This window comes from Heptranchias perlo, chromosome 29 (assembly GCF_035084215.1).
Source record: "Heptranchias perlo isolate sHepPer1 chromosome 29, sHepPer1.hap1, whole genome shotgun sequence".
Taxonomy (NCBI): domain Eukaryota; kingdom Metazoa; phylum Chordata; class Chondrichthyes; order Hexanchiformes; family Hexanchidae; genus Heptranchias; species Heptranchias perlo.
The window spans coordinates 27525613-27545817 of record NC_090353.1 but is presented as its reverse complement, the minus strand read 5'-3'; the positions used below and the strand labels follow the sequence as shown (position 1 = coordinate 27545817).

The 20205-nt window shown below is 38.4% G+C and overlaps 1 protein-coding gene across 2 annotated transcripts; it reads right to left on the bottom strand.

The window, feature by feature from the left end:
* Positions 1–780: 780 nt before the first annotated feature.
* On the bottom strand, positions 781–13339 carry LOC137299539 (cold-inducible RNA-binding protein-like). 2 transcript variants are annotated; one of them, XM_067968353.1, is made up of 8 exons: positions 13221–13339; positions 11320–11427; positions 9733–9836; positions 9099–9231; positions 8364–8412; positions 8213–8286; positions 2270–2340; positions 781–1304 (listed from the first exon to the last, which is right to left on the bottom strand). In XM_067968353.1, the coding sequence occupies exons 2-7, from the start codon at positions 11417–11419 to the stop codon at positions 2336–2338; spliced, it is 465 nt and encodes a 154-aa protein (XP_067824454.1). In that variant the 5' UTR covers positions 11420–11427; positions 13221–13339; the 3' UTR covers positions 781–1304; positions 2270–2335. The 2 variants fall into 2 exon arrangements, with proteins under 2 accessions (XP_067824454.1, XP_067824453.1); XM_067968352.1 differs by lacking the exons at positions 781–1304; positions 2270–2340 and adding an exon at positions 4901–5643.
* Positions 13340–20205: the final 6866 nt, after the last annotated feature.

Below are 20205 nucleotides of genomic sequence, written 5' to 3'. Positions count from 1 at the left end.
CTTCCCAATCCAGTTCAAAAAACATCACAAAAGTTTCTGCAAGCAGTCTCCAGGAAGTTTCTTGATGACTCAGCATAAAATATTCAATCCTGACTGCACTTTACCCTTCTGAGGGCATATTCTGCTACCTCTGCACTCCAAACATTCATAAGAGTTTTAGTGCTACATTAGGAGCCAAGAGGACGGAAAAACCATGATGAAGAGTGATGCTTTACAAAACATACTTGCAGTTCAGAGAATGCACAAAAGGTAGAGGGAGTGTGACCAAAAACGGTGACATTGACACTAATTTATTCATGAATCCCAAAGTAACTACTTCCCACCTGTAAAAGACAGCACTATCCCCATTTGTGGATAACAAATAAGGAATGCCACTTTCAGAAAATTGAATAGTGGAGCACCTTTCAACATACACTTAGCTTCAAAAGCATAACAGGCTCCTACATTCACCTGATTTTTTTGATAGTTATTGCACATTAGTAATTTTCAATCATTAACCCATTTCCTTAGCATAGCTGCAATGCCAAAATTTAAGGGTAGTTTGGAAATGAAACACTGCAGGTACACTTCTTCCAACCCTTGTGTAATTTACTAAATCTAATGCTAATTCAGACTATTTAGCTTTTAAGTGTCCTGTAATTCACCTGCCATCTATTACAAGTAGCCTTACTGCAGACTGCAAATTCAAGTTTTTTTTGTAGTCACCTAGAGATTTAATTTAGTAAAAACAAAAATGGGTCTTGATCACTTTTAATCATTAAAGTAAAAACACTAACCACATTTAATAGAATTAAGATATTTAATTGAACATTTTACATGTTTGAAGTACATTCTATAATTTTTTTTACAGTAAGCAAAGTCCTCATTTACAGCACATTTTTAATGGAGCTTCCTGAAGTAACTAGTGATGTAGTCAGGATCTGGTTTGGTAACGCTCAGCTAGATGGAACAATTTTAACAGGGATTGATGCGCAAGAGAATGAAGGAAAATTTCATCATATCCAAGTGTGCACACACTTAGCTCATCAGATCAGCATATTGTGAAATGACAGGCACAGTTTTTTCTTAGACTGGGGTGGGGAGAGCTTTCACATCTGTGTGCACACAATATGTTAATTATGGTGCTTTCAAGAATGCAATCTCCCCAATTTCAATCTTTAACAAAATGGGAGGGGAAAACTGTAGGCTGGACACAAACAATTTTATCCAACAAATCTTGTCCAGTTACCTGAAAACATTAACTGCAACTATGCTAAAAATGTTTTTCCTTTTTTCTTCCTTTTCTTTCCAACAGAAGGATCAGCCTGAAATTAGTAAACAGAGCATTAAAAGATTGTTCAATCAAATATGCTTATTTAGAACCAGATCCAAGAATCTGTTCACACATTTTCAAAACTTCTATACAAAAAGTTGTAGAAATGAAACAAATATAGGGTATCAAGTACTGAAGATCCATATTTACAACTGGCATGTGAATGAACAGATATCTTACTCAAAACTAAAGTAAATCAAACCCAATTATATCATGCTATTGGATGCAATATTTTACAAACATAATGGCTTGAAAAAGAAATCGTTCAAGGATCAACTCATTGACCCAATACCCTGCTGGAACTACACACACACACAAAAGGTTAACGGAAGTGGGACGAACAGAGCAAACCGAACATCCATGTTTACCAGTCAGAACATTTATGCATAGTAAAAAACAAAATCATAGCAGCACTCAAAATCTTGAATTAGGGTAAAGAAGCAAACCTAATCAATCATTTAACAGTAAGCAATGTTTAGTGGCTAGCAAAACATCACTTTTCTTCCAAGATCAAATTCTTCTCCCTCCCCATACTGACTGCACTAGTATAAATTAATTAACATAACTTCAAGGTACGATTAGTCAAGACATAGAGCTGAAACAAAGAGTTCATTTTAAGTCAAATAATCTTTGATATGTATACTCAGATCTGCACCAGAGTAATAGATTCTTAAATAAATATAGCTCAAGAAATGCGATGAGTGCCACTTGTACATGAACTAAAATATCAAATCAGATTTCATGGACTAAATTGAAAAAGAGGCACCAAAGCTTCATTGCAGTTCTGATATGAAGCTAGTTTTAACAATAAAAAGAAAGCATCAATTGAGGCTTTCAAAATTCTACATTTTTCCTCTGGTTTTGTATTGTGTCAAACGTAGATGTGCACAATTATCCAATTCACACTGGTAACAAGCTCATACTGCTAGACAAATTGTATCTAATAAAAGTACTTACATTGCATTTATTTCACCTCATCCTTTCCAAAATTTAAACACGACAATCTTCTTACTTTAGCTTTGTTCATTCTACAACAGAATAAGTCAGTAAGTTAACCTTTTCTTACATGTCACTTTAAATATTAATCCATTAACCAATATTCTACCCAAGCCTAAAATTCTGCATCAGCACAAAAGTTTAGGTGCATCAGAAAGCTAATCCGAGAGTCTATAGTCCTTGCTTTCAAAATGTCTACTTTTACTTTAGCAAATCCAAAAATTGAACTATAATATTTGCACAATTGGGAAATTCAAGAGTGCCCACAAGTGCAACTCAGTATGACGAGTCATAAAATGATTTGTTTTCTTCCAATTAAAAAGGTGGGGAGCGCACAACTAAAGCCCACACATTTAGAACAATTTCGAAGACTTCAACCCATCACAATCTATAGAAGTGGTTTTCAAACTTGTGTGGAGACCCTGTGCAAATATTCAAAGACCTCAAGAGATCCTCCACCCCAATTTCCTAAAAACATTTGCTATCCAAAAGGGAATACAGTGCTATAATTGCAGAAAACATTACTATTCAATGACAAACATGCTAGTACGTTAAATACAAAGAAAATACAGAATTTGAGCCATTGCTTGTGGTATGCCGGGCCCCAGACTGAAATCTGGGGACCTCGCGAACCCCAGTTTGGAAACCTATGCTGTATAAGATTGGGAACGTGTGCTGTGAACAGGAATTGGGATATTTTTGATAAAATTGCTCAAGACACAAATTCCTCTTCCTGTTCCACTTAACAGTACAGTTGACCTTAGCATCCATATTGCTGAGTTTGGCAAGGTCCAGGATATGAAGTGGATACTGATGACCAGTTTCATATCAAGAGTCCTCCATTGATCTTTTAACCCAATGGCAACACGTCAACTTGATCTGGGTTCATTTCAAACAGGGGAACTTTAATTTGCTTGAACTGATTAGGGAGATGTACACATTGAAGAGTCCAAGGAGGAAAGCCACTCAATTTTATTCCAAGCACACCACCAGAAAATTTAAACGGATCAGCTTAATGAAATGGGAAAGTGGACATTGTACGAGAGCAAAATGAGTTACCTCAAGGCTATGATTATATCCAGTGATGCATTAGTCATAACCATCTGAAGTTTCTTTGCAGGAGGAACACGTCATTCTTCAATGCCACTACTTTCACCAAAGCTAGCAAAAATCTTGATATCGGTAAAGTATATGAAAATCTTTGACAGGTAATATGGGCTGTTATCTTAAAAATTCACTTAAGTTTTGAATATTAAAGGACAGAACAACTAAGCAGGAAGTACTTTTTGATGAGATAGTCTGAAAAAGTTTTACTTAAATGCCTGATGTGATAGTTTTTTGGGTAGGTGAGAAAGAGGGGAATGGAAGAATTTGCATTCCACATAATTAGAATTGCATTAGTATTTTTTTTAAACCATTACCTTTGGGGCTACAGTTCTAACTTAAAACCTTGGATCTCATTCCATCCACAACCTGATTTCCAGCATGGAGGAATGACATTTGGGCTCCTTTCAGGACATCTAAAGCTACAAGTTCTCTACATTAATAATGAAATGGTGTTTGAAATTTCCTTGAACAGCTATGTAAAATAAGTATAGCATGTTTTGATCTGAGCAGGCTAGCTTTACCTACTGAAAGCAAGGTAGTTTTAAATCGGATAGAAATTACTCATTTAGTTAACCACAAAAGATATACTATTCACACCTCAACTAGGAATGAAGAGGGTTTACAAATTAAATTCAGGCCAGCCATTTAAAAAAAGTGTATAGGGGAGGAAAGGACATGGATTACCACTTTTGTATACAGCCAGGTCATCCCCTATACAACACAGCAATTACTACAAATCAAAATGATTCATTCACGCATGCCTTTTCAAAATTGGTCTAAAGACGTTATCAATTATTTTAATCATAAAAAAATTGAGAAACTAGCTTGCTGGGCAGGGGGGAGTGAGAAGAGACAATAAGAAGGGACAGGCAATGAAGAAAGGAAGAAATCATTGGAACAAATGAACGAGCAGATCAATGTTAATTCATCTTCCCTGCACAACTGGGTTCCAATTCCCTCCTCCATTTGGTTCCAAATATCCTCACTGTTTAAAAATAAAGTTTACTCATGTAGAAAACTTTCTAGAACAGATACAATGTTCATCATTTCATTTACACTGTTAAACTTATTTTAAGATGGATGCACTACAGGCTACCCAACAAATAGGAAGAGTTTTAAAAAAAATGTTGCTTCTAAAAAGCATTGCTATTATGTAGAAAACTAGCTTTGAAATAATGCAATTTTCTGTTTTTGGAAACGTCCATAAACAGACAGCTAAAAAAAAAAATTGTGCTAGGAACTTGTTACATACAATGTGAATTTACTTAAAAAAAATTGTAGGTCAAAATACAAAAGTTCTCACTGCATAAATTCAGCATTTAGAATTATAAAAAAGTAGATAAAAGGACCCAATAATCAGAATATCATGTGTATTAAAATGAGTACTCAACATCCAATTTCAATTGCTACATTTATCCAAATTGGATGAACTTCAGTTAACAGGGTTCTCTAACACTTATGGTCGATTAAAGGCAACGAGATCTCTTTGGGCAAGGTTCTTTAATCAGTTTCCAAAAAGCCAAGTTTATACAAAAAAAAAGTGTTTCATCCTTGTGCATGAAATACAGCATGAACAAATGGCCAACTTTACCAGTATATAATTTTCCAAAAACAAGCCTCCTATATTAAAAATGAATGCATTTTTTGTAAATTGTATCTTAACAGGCTCTATGCAAAATACTCAAGATCCAGCAGATTTGAACATTCCACTGCAAGTTAATTTTCAATGACAGGCAGAACGACTGAATGTTGATTTACCATCAGGAAAGTAATCTGTGTATAATTGTATTTCAACAAATATGCTTGAAAAAAAAGGTCAATATTCTGCAGCATGCGCAGCTTTTGTGATCTAGCTCAAATTGGTCTTTTTTTATGGGCAGCAGAAGGGAAAGAGAAAATGAGATGTATCAAAATTCAGCAAAAACTAGGGGGGTGGGGAGAGGAACTGATTGAGGATTTCAGTAGGATAAAAATAAAATGAAGACCACGTCTGTTCTTTACAGGTATAGGCCTGAAAATGAAAAACTTTGTTTTAAAATAAATAGGCTCAATAGGTCTGTTTTGACCTAAAAGTAAATGCACATTCAAGTCAGAAGCTATCAGGCTGTCAATTTTGATAATGTTAAACAGGCAACAAGTTCAGAAGACAACTGCTTTCTGTAGTTCCAAAACTCAAGAGCCAAAAGGAGGATGATCTTGATTCAAGGAGATTGATTATTCATTTGTAGCTGGAGGAGGAGAAGCAGGCACAATGTAAAGGATTTGTAATACATTTTTTTTAAATTCAGCTTCTCCATATTCTATCAGATTGTAAAAATAGCAACTGATTGGCACAAGCTTCCCTCATTTAACAGCATTAATTTTAACTACATACTGCATTAAGTGCCAGTACTGAAAAGGCTCAAACTTAAGTATATTCAAAACAAGCAAATGGACAGGCAGCACAAGATTCCATTTCCAAGTTGGGAATCGATTTCAACTGACAAGCTCTTGCATTTGTCAGACTGTTAGATGAACACTTCATTCCCAAGTCTTTTTTCATGGGGTTATAGATAAAAAAAATCAAATGGGAAAAAGAGGTAGAGAAGAAAGGCAGCTAGCATATGAAGCACCGACCTCTGAACATTTGATACAAAATGCCACTGAAAAGACATTATGGCAACATCCACAACCAAGACAATTTCCTTCAGTTATGGCAAGGTTGTATGTAGGCAGAAAAGAGAGATACCAAGAGAAATATCAAAGCAAAAGGATCTCCTATGGCACTGCTCACAGAAAATCAGGAAAAGGCAAATTCCCTTCAGAGTGCATTAGTGATGCTGTAGGTATAAGCGTGGGCAACCTGGAGCTTCTGAAACTCCCTCTAGAAGCGTGTAGCTGGAGAACTGCGTCAATGCCCAAAAAAGGAGTGTGCAACATGCATTGCTAATTATATAGATAATTCACACGGAAATAGGTCTGGTAGCCCAAGCTTAAGTGCTCCACTCATAAAGCCCCGTGGCGAACAGAACTCAGCAGCACCATGGAGCACAATGCAGAGAAGAGGTTATTCCACGTCAGTCACCTCCTGCTCCCTTCAATATGCTGTTGATTAAATAGCACATTATAGTAAACATTAAGGTAACAACGCAGCTACCAGTAGCAGAAACCAACGTCTCTCGAACACTGGGCTAGAAAATACTGCTTTAAAAATACTGGATCTTTTGTCCTCAAGACAAGCAATAAAATAAGTTCATATTTAAGAGGAACAGTTTCTCTTCAGTTCCAGGACAGTTGAAAACCGAAATTTCATTTGTGAATTTTAAGCTGACTGGATACAATTTTCACATCTTGTGTAATTTGGTTTAGAAACATTTGCAGAAAAAGACTCTAGGAAACAATACTTATGGGTAATCAGCGTTTTGCTATAAACATACATGACAAAAACAGAAGTACTTCTTTTATCCAGCTGTTAAAATTGAACTTAATTTATCAGGAAGACGACAAACGATAAAGGAAAATTTAGAGCAGTAAAATCCCGATTATCCAATCTTGTCTAAGTCACTTTAGACCACATTTTGAATCTAAAATAAAGGTTACGTTGTCACATAATTACAGTCCTATTATAAGCATGTTTCATTGAAAACACTTCAATAATTGAGGGGCTAAGATGCATAGAGAATAATGTTTTGGAAAATTCCATGTAACTGCAGTTTTGTAAAACAAATTTGAAAATTGCTGCAAAAGACCCTAAAGCACAAAAACAACCAAAATACAATTTAAAACAAATGCAACTACTTCTGCTCACCCCATCAGAATTCCTATCTCTTCTGCCTACTCTTTTTTTCATCTAATCCACTGTAGCCTTTTAGAAATTGGGCATTTACCCTTTTGCCTGGCTTCCACTTCAAGTTTAGAAGAAGGAATACATTTTTAAAAACTTAGGTGTTTGGGGTGGGGTTTGAAGAACAGCTTTGCAGTTACTTGAAGCTCTAAGTCTTAAAAATTGACAGTTGTGGCAGTTGAATTTCTAATGAGTAAAAATATGACCCAACACAGTGAACGGCATTGCTAAATTAATATATTCTCAGCCCATGGATAAGCATTCTTACAGGTTAACTCCTTCCCAAAAACCCAAAGCCAAACAATCAGTTAGTAACTCCAGTTCAATACTGAATTTTTGCAACATGTACTATTGTAATTGCTAGGTTCATAGGTGTAAAAAGGCATACATTAAACTCGTTGCATTTACAAATAACTTCATGCCAAGGCATTGTTATTGCAGTTAAAATCCAATATTGGAAAAAGGTGAAAGAGGAATTGAAAGGAATATACAACCAGTTATCCCATTTACCCCAGGTGAGGTTTTAAGAAAGCTTGTGTTTTACAAAGCAGTATGTAATATTTTCACATTAAGTTGAATCTCATCCATACATTAGCACTAATTTCTTCATTAATAGGATGGGAAATTTCATTCTGCCCCAGCAAAATGAGGTTCTTAGATTTTCACTAGAAGAAACAGATTTTGTGAAAGGAGAAATATGGACTTTTAAAAAAAAATACAACATTAAATGGGTAAGATAAATCACTGCAACTGTACTGTTCTAAGCCTAATGGTTTTCAGTGTTAAATTGCATGCTGCACTGGATGCTTACACAAACACTCATTAATAGCCTAGCTGACCATTTTGTTGTAATCTCACTTATTTTGATGTGATTTTTCACTTCATTATGAAGTATTCAAATGTTTACAACAGGTGACAATATATCAGAACATTGAAATTAACTTGCATTTCCAGTGGTTTACATGTGTACTTACCGTAACTATCATAATCATCCCGGTAGGACCTCCCAGCTGAACTGTTATAGCCATAGCTGCTATAATTTTGACTCCTGCAAGGGAAAAAAAGTGTATTTATCATGGGCAATACAAAATAAACTTATTGATATGCAAGAATGCAAATATTTACCTATTATTATAGTCACTTCTGTAATTGTTTCGTCCACTTCTGTCACCATCTATTGGGAGATTGAACAAGTTAGCTTTTAAGTATTTTTGTTATGGGGAGGGGTAAGAGAAAAGGGAGAAATGTAACATCTACCCAGGTGCTATACTTTTAAAATTCACTTAGAATATAAAACCAGTTACACTATTCAGAAATAAAATGAACACTTTATGAAATAGGTCATCAATGCAAAAAAAAAATTAAAATTCCAGATCAAACCATATGTTAAGTTCTGACATGCTGAATGCCATCAACCTCTCATTCTGTACAGCACAGCATTCAATGCTGGCACCCAGTTTCTATTTAAGAAAGTTTTTTGTTCTTGGGAGGTGAGCAACATTGAAAAGGCAGTATTTATTGCCCATCTCTAGTTGCCTTAAGGGCATTGAGTCACCATGTAATGTAGAACTGAAAATCACGTAGGCCAGACCAGGTAGAAGTGGCACGTCTCTTATCTAAAAGACGTTAGTGAACCAAATGGGTTCTTACAATAATCCTGCTACATTTGTGATAAGTTTTCTGATACCAGCACACAAATTACCAGATTTACTGATTTCAATTTCACAAATTTCCATGGTGGGATTTGAACTCATGTCCTCTGGGTTGCTAACCCAGTACCATAAGCCATACCCTATTATGATCACAGATCAGACATTACATTCACAGATCAGCAGACTGCTTTCCACCATTATAGATCACCTCTGTAAAATCCACGGTTGCTTCTCCCACCACGGAATCCATAACCTCGTGATTGCCCACTTTGGTAATTCCGAGATCGTCCCCCAGAGCCTTTTCCTGCCTGGTCTACTCGAATTTGACGACCATCTACAGACTGAAAAGCGTCGAGAAATTAAACTGATGAATTGCCCTTGAACAGCGTTGATAGTTTATTAATTAGAATTACTGAGTACAATGGCAACACTATCACTTTAGTTTTCCTCAAAGTTTAGAATTCAAATTGAACACTCACTTTTCATTTGAGTAATCTGGTATTGGATGCAAGTGAGGAGTTGGGGGTAGAAAAAACAAAAACTGGAAACATCAGGCTAGCAAGTGAGAGATAATTAGTCCACCAGTCTAGTTCACTTACTGGCTGAAAGTCTGGAAATAGTCACTTAGCTACTTCAAGGAAATTGAAATATATGTAATTAGATAGGTTGAGACAGTCTATACTAAATGATACATGTTCTTTGGTAAACTGGGTTTTATATTACAAATTGCTTTCTCATGAATTTGAATACTTTCCCAGATTAATTCAAAGTAAAAGATACCACGCATCTGAAGAGATGCCTACCACTTACCCCTTAAAATACCCTCATGTAGAAATATATACCTTTCCATTCATGGCCAAAGCGTCCCTTGCATCATCAGGATTTTCGAAAGTAACAAAACCAAAGCCTCTAGATTTGTGTGTGTCTTTATCTTTGATCACAAGAACTAAACATGGGCCAGGAGAAAAGAAAACAGCATTAGAAATAGATGTTCAAGTTACAAATGTATTTAAATTTCTGAAGTAGACATCTTGGCAGACAGTGTTTGATGACAGGGTAATATTCTTGAGCTGGCTTTAAAAAAAAGTATGCAATTAAAATTACTTGTGTCCTAGGCACGGTCCACGGATTTGAGGCTTGATAATTACACACCAGGAACCATTTTCTTTTTCAAGGAAACCTAGCCTTCAATAGGAGCACAAGATTTGCTAGCATTTAAACCAGACTTCATTCACCACCCTGGCCATTTGTTCAAGCCGAACCACACCACATAAAGCCTTGGAGTCATGTTTGATCCAGAGAGAGGCTTCAAACCCCACATCCCTTCACCAAATCTACTTAATTCCATTTCCAATGTCATCCGCCACCTTTGTGATTTCTTCAATATCCTCCTTTTCAGCATGCCACAAATTTCAACTTGCTGAAAATTCAATTGCCCATATGCTGTCCAGTTAGTTGTCTGTGTCCCAACACATTAAACTTGAAATACTCCTCAAATCCCTCCATGGCCTCGTCCCAAACTATCACCGCAACATCCTTCAGTTTTATTTTCCCTCCAGTACTCTTCAGCGCCCCAACTTCAACTGTTTGCATATCCTTCCCATTCTTTCATCACAACACCTACATGAGATAATTCAGCCACATCGGCTTGAATCTCAAATTCCTTGCCTAAATCTTTATGCCTCTCTGCTTCAAAAACCTATCTTTTCAACCATGATTTCAGTCACTTCTCCTAATGTGCACTAAAGCTCAGCATCTGCTTCTCTCTTCTCCACCCCTCCCCCCGCATCCTAGATTGATTTCTACATTGACTGCACAATATAAATGCAAAAGATGAATAGTCAGTTACTATTTTTCAGTGCTGTTGGCTGAAACCAGAATGTAGCCTAAGACCCCTGGAGAACTCTGCTTTTCTTCATGGAGATTTGAACATCCACAAAAGCAACAAATATTATCTCTTCTGGACTAAACTGAAGCATGAATTTGTACACTCAAATCCTGGGAGCAGGGAATGGTCCCACAACCAAGACAACCAACTAGAAATACTGCAGTTGGATGTCATTGTTCTGAACAATCCAAAATAACTAGCCAAGACACATGACATTTCCAGCCTGTGAGACAGTCCATTTTTCCACAGAAGTTGAAACAATTACCACCTCATATTTAAGAATGCATTGGGATATGGGAATCTGCCTAATCATGCTAACTCAAGACATAAAATCTTTCATGTCTTTCTGCACTCCCAGCAAATACTGACAGTCTCCTTTCCTTGTTATCTCCTGCAGCACCCTATTATTTTAGCTCATATACCAAACACTAAGCCAGTAACAAAGCATATTTAGCACAGGCCTGTCAGTTCTTTTTTTCTTCGTAAGGGAATGGCCACATTAAAATTGCTCAAAATAATTACATACACATCAGGACCTTACCATCACGAACCTCTCCATACTTGGAAAATACTTGCTCCAGTGATTGCTCATCTGTGTCAAAGTTGAGCCCACCAACAAAAAGCTTTCCTTCATCAGACATGATGTTTTCTGGAAGAGAATATAAACCACTCCAGACTATAATACATTTACAATCTCAATGAAAAATCCTACATGCTGCAATGTTTAAATTACATTTTGCAAGGGAGAACCTAGTGAGAAAATGAGACTAGTTCCAATTTAGATGGGCAGAGCAAGGAACAAGTGTTTTTTTTCTTAAAAAGGAGTAATTCAGCCAAATAGTAGCACGTCACAAATGCATTTCATAAGCTTTTACATATGAAGTCTAAAAACATACTAAAAAGTCCTGCAAATACTGATATATACTGCAAAGCTTATTTCAATTGATCACTTATTAAACACAATCAATAAATTTAGCATAGCTGCAGGCAAAGTAGAACTTTTGAATTTGTCCACACAATGTGGCATTGGAACTTTCCTAGTAAGATTGAGTAAGCAAGGCAGCTCATACATATGTGGGCAGTATTAAAATATAATTGACTTGCCAGCAAGGCCTCATATCAAAGACGCCATTCTCAAATCCCCAAATTTTTATTTTAATGTATTCAGTAAGCTTTAAAAATATATTAAAAAGATTTTTTTTGGAAGGAGATAAATGGGATAATTAAAATACATCTAGATTTAAGACTAAGTTTAGAAATTTCATGAGTTTTGATGTAATTTTAAACTAGTTTCTGAAAATATTGGCATTTTGGAACCAAGACAAGATTTACTAAGATGTTACAACGGTGTCAGGACATCATAAAGCACATTTGATAAGATAATCGAACATCCATAAGTTTCTGAAAATATTAAGGGAAAACATCTTAGCATTTGTTTAAACAACTTTCTTCAGTTATAAGTAAAAACATACATCTCCTTCACAAGGGCAAGAGAAATTGTACACCAGTTGAAATAGTTGATAACTTAGCCTTTTTTCTTAATTGTGCACTATGACAATCAGATTGGAAGTTATGTATACACTTTACTAAAAATGTACAACTCAAATTGTCAATGTTAGGGAATGGAGACAAATGTCACATTATTGTACACTTTATTTCTCTCAAAATTACATATACATACAAATATATAAAATGCACAAACATGAATTAGTTAAGCTGTGGTTAAAAATCTTCCTTAGTAAGCCCTTCAAATTACGAAAACTGTTTTACAACACATTTCATAATTAGGTATGGGAAGAAAAACCCGAGCATTTCAATCTAACCATTACCGATCGAGTGCTACAGGTGGCCCCATTTTTTCTAGTTGACCCATTTGAAGGGGCAAAATTAAACGCAGAGGTTTTTTTTAAATTTCAACTGCGACACAGAAGATGGAGGCGGCTGAATCCATCAACGAACCGCCTCTCAGCCCTCAGGATAAAGAGCTGGAGAAACCCCAGCCGCCATTTTACCGCCTCTACGCCATTTTATATCGTGGCCCACATCCAGCCTTGGGAAAAACAAAACCCCGTCCAACGCCCTCAAAAAAAAAACTGGAACCAGATATTTCCGGGTTTAAATTTACTCTCGTCTCCCGATCCAATTTATTTTTCCACAACGAGGGGGAAAGCGCCTGCGTTTGAGAGAGAGGGGGGGGGGGAGGTAAGGAGAGTCTCTCAGCGCTAATAAAAAGTTAACTTTTCTTTATTTTAATCATAACCCGTGGGGGGTGGTTGTCGCCGTAGCTTCAGAGAATAGGTGTGTAAACATTTAACCGGCCAAACTTATCTTTAATACCGTAAAACCTCGATTTACGTCACCACGCATCAACTTCAATTAATTTCCACCGAAATATTTTAGCCCGCAGCCGTGCAGTTTATAACCAGACATGTTTGCACTTACCGCGTATTATCCACAATATTTTTTTTACAACACCGCCTCTTCTGTTTGCTGCGAGACTAACGACAGAACTAAAACAAAAACTTCCACCAGACCTATTTTCTCAGCACTGCGCAAACGCGGCGGGTTGATTTCCAATCCCATCCTTGTGACCAGACCTAAATTCTCAGTGGTGCGCAGGCGTGGCGAACAGATTTTTCTTTTTTAAAAAAACCGTCACCCCCGCTGCCGGATCTATTTTCCCAGCCTGGAAAGAATAATCCCCGGCAATGCGCAGGCGCGAAAAGGGGTACTGACATTGCTTTCCTTGGTGCTGCCCATTCATTAGACTGTGACCCAGTTTCCTTCCCTAATAATTAATCAAAGAAAGACGTTCAGTAGTAAACGTAAGCAGGACAATGTAAAAGGATATGGGGAAAAAAAACACATGGAAATATAATTTAAAAGATGTACTTTACTTAAAAGCAAAATACTGTGGATCCTGGAAATCTGAAACAAAAACAGAAAATGCTGGAAATACTGAGCAAGTCAGGCAACATCTGTCAGATAGATCTTCAACTTCTCCCAGTTCTGACGAGAGGTCATCAACCTGAAACGTTAACTCTCCACAGATGCTGCCTGACTTGCTCAGTATTTCCAGCATTTTCTGTTCTTATTACTTGAAGTTGTGAATGCATTTAAGGGGAAGCTGGATAAGCACATGGGGGAGAAAGGAATAGAAAGATACGCTGATAGGGTTAGATGAAGAGGGGTGGGAGGATGCTCGTGTGCAGCATAAACACCAGCAGAGACCAGTTGAACCCACGACCTCCTGACTTAAGAGTGCTGCCACTGAGCCAAGGCTGACACCCAAGTCCCCATCTCATCTGCATTGTTGTGAAGAGATCCCAAGTGAAGAAATAAATAATGCATACTGCTCTTAACAAATGAAAAGTATTGTGAGCAGTGTAATTTAATTCTCAAGACATTGAGAGCACCATTGTATTATTAATATTGATGGAAACTGAGCTCTATTTTGAAGGGGAACCTTTTCTTGTATCCTATTCAATTACCCCTATATCTGCTGTATATCCTTGGTCATTTTAAGAAAAAGAAAGATGAAAAACTTTCATTTTTATATAGTGCCTTTCACGACCTTAGGACATTCCAAAACACTTTACAGCAAATGAAATGCTTTTGAAGTGTAGTCACTGTTGTGATGTAGGAAACGCAGCAGCCAATTTGCACACAGCAATGTGATAATGACCAGATAATCTTTTTTAGTTATCAAAAGCAAAATACTGCAGATGCTGGAAATCTGAAATAAAAACAAAATGCTGGAAATACTCAGCAGGTCAGGCAGTGTGGCAACAGTGTTTACCAGCTGTTTCCATTTACAACTCTTCTACACCTATCTTTTGTTTCTGTACTTGTCCCATTACCACCCCTTTGCCTTGCATCATCATCCCTTTTGTCATTTAATCACTCCTGCCCTCCACCCTATTTTGTTCTCCCCCCCCCTTTTCCTGGCTCTGTACTTGCTTAAAAACTATTAAATCTTTACTTCTTCCAGTTCTGACGAAAGGTCATCGACCTGAAACATTAACTCTGTTTCTTTTTCCACAGATGCTGCCTGGCCTGCTGAGTATTTCCAGCATTTTCTGTTTTAGTTATGTTGGCTGTTGGCCAGGACACCAGGGAGAACGTCCCTGCTCTTCGTCAAAATAGTGCCTTCAGATCTTTTACATCCACCTGAGAGGACAGACAGGGTTTCGGTTTATCATTTCATTTGACAGTACAGCACTCCCTCAGTACTGCACTGGAATATCAGCCTAGATTTGCCTGTGGAGTGGGACTTGAACCCACAACCTTCTGACTCAGAGGTAATGAGTGCAACCAACTGATCCACGGCTGACACCTGAACTGAAAAACACATCAGGAAAAGGATAGAAACAATGAAATTGCTATGATACCTTGCTAAAATACTTTCTTGTGAAGTGTGTCTCCAACACCTGATCAGCTGGTGGTATTATTTGATTGGTGCCCGCAATTTCTAATTCTGGAAACACTGGGAGATCTTCAAATCCAAATGTTTTGCAGTTTTGTTTTGTTCCTTCCAGTAACAAACTTGGTCATTTTTTTCTTGTACAATAGCAGAACACCTGCAGCGGTAGCTCTTGCGTATTAATGACATCAGCTCAGCATTATCCATAATACAGGCATTCCTCTATCGTACAAGAAAATGACCAAGTTGTTTACTTGAAGGAAACCAACAAAACAGGGGCGGAGCTGGGCGATGTTACAGAGGTGGAAATAGGTAGTCTTGATGATGGAATTAGCCTGCATTGAACAACAACAACATGCATTTATATAACAACTTTAACAGAGAATAACTTCCCAAAGCACTTCATGGAGGGGTAATCAGCAAAATAGATGGTGAGCCAAGGAAAGAGATATTAGGAGGAGTGACCAAAAGCATGGTCAAACAGGCGGGTTTTAAGGAAGGTCTTAAAGGTGGAGAGGGAGGTTAAAAGACAGAGGTGTTTAGGGAGAGAATTCCAGAACGTGGGGCCTGCGCAGCTGAAAGCACAGCCACTAAAGGTGGGACAAAGGCCGGGGAGAATGCACAAGAGACTAGAGTCAGAGGAATGGAGAGTTTAGGAGGGTTGGGTTATGGCTGGAGGAGGTTAAAAAGAAAGGGAGGGGTAAGGCCATGACTGAATTTTTTTTTAAAAGGATGAGAATTTTAAATTTGTGCCACTGGGGGACTGGGAGTCAATGTAGGTCAGTCAGGATATGGGTGATGGGCATGCACGACTTGTTGCAGATAAGATAAGGGCAGCAAAGTTTTACATGAGCTAAAGTTTAGGAAGAGTCAAGGATGAAAAACCAACCAGGAGAGCATTGGAATAGTCAAGGCTGGAGGTGGCAAAAACATGGATGAAGGTATCAGTGGCAGATGGACAAGGGCTGAGGTGAGTGATGTTATGGAGGTGGAAGTAGGCAGTCTTTATGATGATAAGAAATTGGGTTTGGAAGCTCAGCTCGGGTTTGAATAGAAGCTGAGATTGTGAACAGTCTGCTTTAGCCTCAGGTAGTGGTTGGGAAGGGGGTGGCAACGGTGGCAAGGGAACAGAGTTTGTGGTGGGGACGGAAGATGATGGCTTCAATTTTCTAAATGTTTAACTGGAGGGAATTGCATCTCATCCAAGACTGGATGTTGGGCAAACAGTTTAACAACATAAAGACAGTGTAACAGTCGAGAGAGTTGGTGGAGGTGGAGCTGGGTGTCATCAGTGTACATTTGAAACTGATCCCATGTCTGCAGTTGATGTTAACAAGTGGCAGCATGTAGATGAGCAAGAGTAGGAGGCCAAAGCTAAATCCTTGGCAGATCTGGATGCAATGGTGTGGGGGTAGGATGGGAAGCCATTGTTGGAGATGCTCTAGCTACGATCGGCTAGGTTAAGAGTGCAATCAAGTGAGGGCAGTCCCACTAAGCTGGACAGTGGTAGAGCTGGATGGTGTGGCTGCAGAAAGGTTGAGGAGAAATAATGCACCATGATTACAGTCACAGAGAATGTCCTTTGTTACTTTGGTTAGGGTTATTTCAGTGTTGTGGCAGGGGCAGAAACCTGATTACAGAGATTGAAACAGAGAGTTGTGGGAGAGATGGGCAAGTATTTGGGAAGTAACAACACAATCAAAAACTTTGGAGAGGAAAGGGAGGTTGGAGATGGAGATAGTTTGCAAGGACAGAGGGGCCCAAGGTGAGTTTTGAGGAGGGTGTAATGACAACAGTTTTGAAAGGGAGAGGGAACAGTACCTGAGCAGAGGGAATTATTTACAATATCAGTTACCATGGGTACCAGTAAGGGAAGTAGGGTGGTCAGCAGTTTAGTGGGAATGTCAAATTTTGTTTGATAATCGCTCCTGTGAAACACCTTGGGATGTTTTACTATGTTAAAGGCGCTATATAAATGCAAGTTATTGTTGTGAATGGCGTCAAGGATGCAGGAGGTGAACAAAATGAGCTCAAAGAGAGCATGAGAGAAGATGGGAGAGAAACTAGAGAGGAATTGTCCCTTTAAATTGAAAATTGCAAATGTAACTCCATTATTTAAGAAAGGTGAGAGGGAGAAACCAAGAAATTATAGATCTGTTAGTCTAACATTTGCTGTGGGAAAGTTATTGGAATCTATAATTAAGGACAATGTGACTGAGCACTTCGATAAATTTGAGCTGATTAGGGAGAGCCAACATGGATTTGTAAAGGTAGGTCATGTTTAATGAACCCAATTGAATTTTTTCAAGGAAGTAACTAAAGTAGTAGACAGGGAAATGTCTATGGATGTAGTTTATATGGACTTACAGAAGGCATTTGAGAAGGTTCCTCCTAAGAGACTGTTAGCTCATGGAACTGAAGACAAATTATTGACCTGGTTAGGAGAATGGTTAGAAGACAGGGAGTAGGAATAATGGGCATGTACTCAAATTGGAAGGAAGTGACTGATTGTGTCATAGGAACATAGGAACAGGAGTAGGCCATTTAGCCCCTCGAGCCTGTTCTGCCATTCAGTGAGATCATGGATCTGTGCTGGGGCCTCAACTATTCACTACATTTATTAATTACTTAGATAACATAATAGAGAGCCATATATCCAAGTTTACCGATGACACAATGATTGGTGTCATAGTAAGTCGTGTAGACGGGAATATAAAATTATAAAGAGACGTTGATAGATTAAGTGAGTGGGCAAAACTGTGGCAAATGGATTTCAATACGGGTAAGTTTTTTTTATTCGTTCATGGGATGTGAGCGTCACTGGCGAGGCCAGCATTTATTGCCCATCCCTAATTGCCCTTGAGAAGGTGGTGCTGAGCCGCCTTCTTGAACCGCTGCAGTCCGTGTGGTGACGGTTCTCCCACAGTGCTGTTAGGAAGGGAGTTCCAGGATTTTGACCCAGCGACGATATATTTCCAAGTCGGGATGGTGTCAAACTTCTAGAGTGTTGTTGGAGCTGCACTCATCCAGGCAAGTGGAGAGTATTCCATCACACTCCTGACTTGTGCCTTGTAGATGGTGGAAAGGCTTTGGGGAGTCAGGAGGTGAGTTACTCGCTGCAGAATACCCAGCCTCTGACCTGCTTTTGTAGCCACAGTATTTATATTGTTGGTCCAGTTAAGTTTCTGGTCAATGATGACCCCCAGGATGTTGATGGTGGGGGATTCGGCGATGGTAATGCCGTTGAATTTCAAGGTGGAGGTGGTTAGACTCTCTCTTGTTGGAGATGGTCATTGCCTGGCACTTGTCTGGCATGAATGTTACTTGCCACTTATGAGCCCAAGCCTGGATGTTGTCCAGGTCTTGCTGCTTACGGGCACGGACTGCTTCATTATCTGAGGGGTTGCGAATGGAACTGAACACTGTGCAATCGTCAGCGAACATCCCCATTTCTGATCTTATGATGGAGGGAAGGTCATTGATGAAGCAGCTGAAGATGGTTGGGCCTAGGACACTGCCCTGAGGAACTCCTGCAGCAATATCCTGCGGCTGAGATGATTGGCCTCCAACAACCACTACCATCTTCCTTTGTGCTAGGTATGACTCCAGCCATTGGAGAGTTTTCCCCCTGATTCCCATTGACTTCAATTTTACTAGGGCTCCTTGGTGCCACACTCGGTCAAATGCTGCCTTGATGTCAAGGGCAGTCACTCTCAGCTCACCTCTGGAATTCAGCTCTTTTGTCCATGTTTGGACCAAGGCTGTAATGAGGTCTGGAGCCGAGTTGACCAAAAAAGGATAGATCTGAGTATTTTTTAAGTTCTGATATTGCTTGATGTGGTCTAATCAGATCTGATGATGGATGACTAAGCCAATTGTGCACCAGATACATTCAAGTTTGTGCCTCTTGGACTTGAGAGAGAAAATATAGGGGCCATCCAGGGGAATAACTGGAATGGGAATGTTAAGGCTTCACTGGAGACAAGGGCATCAAAGGTGGAGGTGAAGGTAGAATTGAGCAAATTGATGGCTGCAGAAGTATCAGGGCGAATGGAGGGCTAATTGCTAGGCAGATGGGAGCGTGAAGGTGCAATTGTAGGTGACTCAGGGGAGAATTTTTTCCAGGGGCAGAAGCAGAAAGCACATCTGTTTGTGGATGGGGAAAGATACAATGACTTAAGAATAGTTTGATTTATTTTGTTACCTAATTTTGGTTGTATAACATCTATCTATATATCTATCTATCTATCTATCTATCTGTCTAATCTATCTATCTATCTATCTAACTATCTATCTATCTATTTATCTATCTATCTAACTATCTATTTCTCTATCTATCAATCTAAAAATATTGCATCTATTACATGTCTGTTACACTTCAGATGTCATACTTCAAAGTGGGTCAAAAGTGTAAACAAAGAGAGAAACAAAAGCATTTATATCATGCTGAGTTCCAAATGAAAGTAAATTTTCAGTTTCCAATCACCTGCCAATCTGCAAACTTCCATATCCAACAACAATTAATACCGAACTGACCTTAGCATTTACAGCAAATGGATTTTGTTGTCATAAAGGGTTAGGCCAGGGTAATCGCAGCTGCACTTTAACAGCAGAACCATACATTGTACATTGCATGATATGACACTTCTGTTATTCTAAAACAACATATCACCTGACTTACCGTGAGCAATGCCATGTGAGATCTGCTAGTATATACAATAAGCTATTTGCAGCAATACACCAAGTAAGCTCAATTCATGAAGTTTGGATCATTACATATTGGCCATTAGTAGAGGTGCAAGGTGAGCGATACCTCAAATGAATTTGGAAATTTCCAGAGAACAAAGGAGAGCAAAGGACATCTTAACATGACCAAGTAACAATGCAGCTTTTGAAACAGAAGCCAAGGATTCTAGTCTATCAGCAGAGTTACCAATGTCAGACAACTCCAATGAGATAGGTTGGAAATGAATAGGAGTGTGTTTATTTTTTTCAGTAAGTTAC

Coding starts and splice junctions, on each gene's coding strand:
- LOC137299539 (XM_067968352.1), bottom strand. CDS start 11,419: ATGTCTGATGAAGGAAAGCTTTTTGTTGGTGGGCTCAACTTTGACACA. Junction 9,232..9,732: donor CTTTGGCCATGAATGGAAAG/GTATATATTTCT, acceptor GACGCTTTTCAG/TCTGTAGATGGTCGTCAAAT. Junction 8,413..9,098: donor CAACCGTGGATTTTACAGAG/GTGATCTATAAT, acceptor ATCTCCCAATAG/ATGGTGACAGAAGTGGACGA.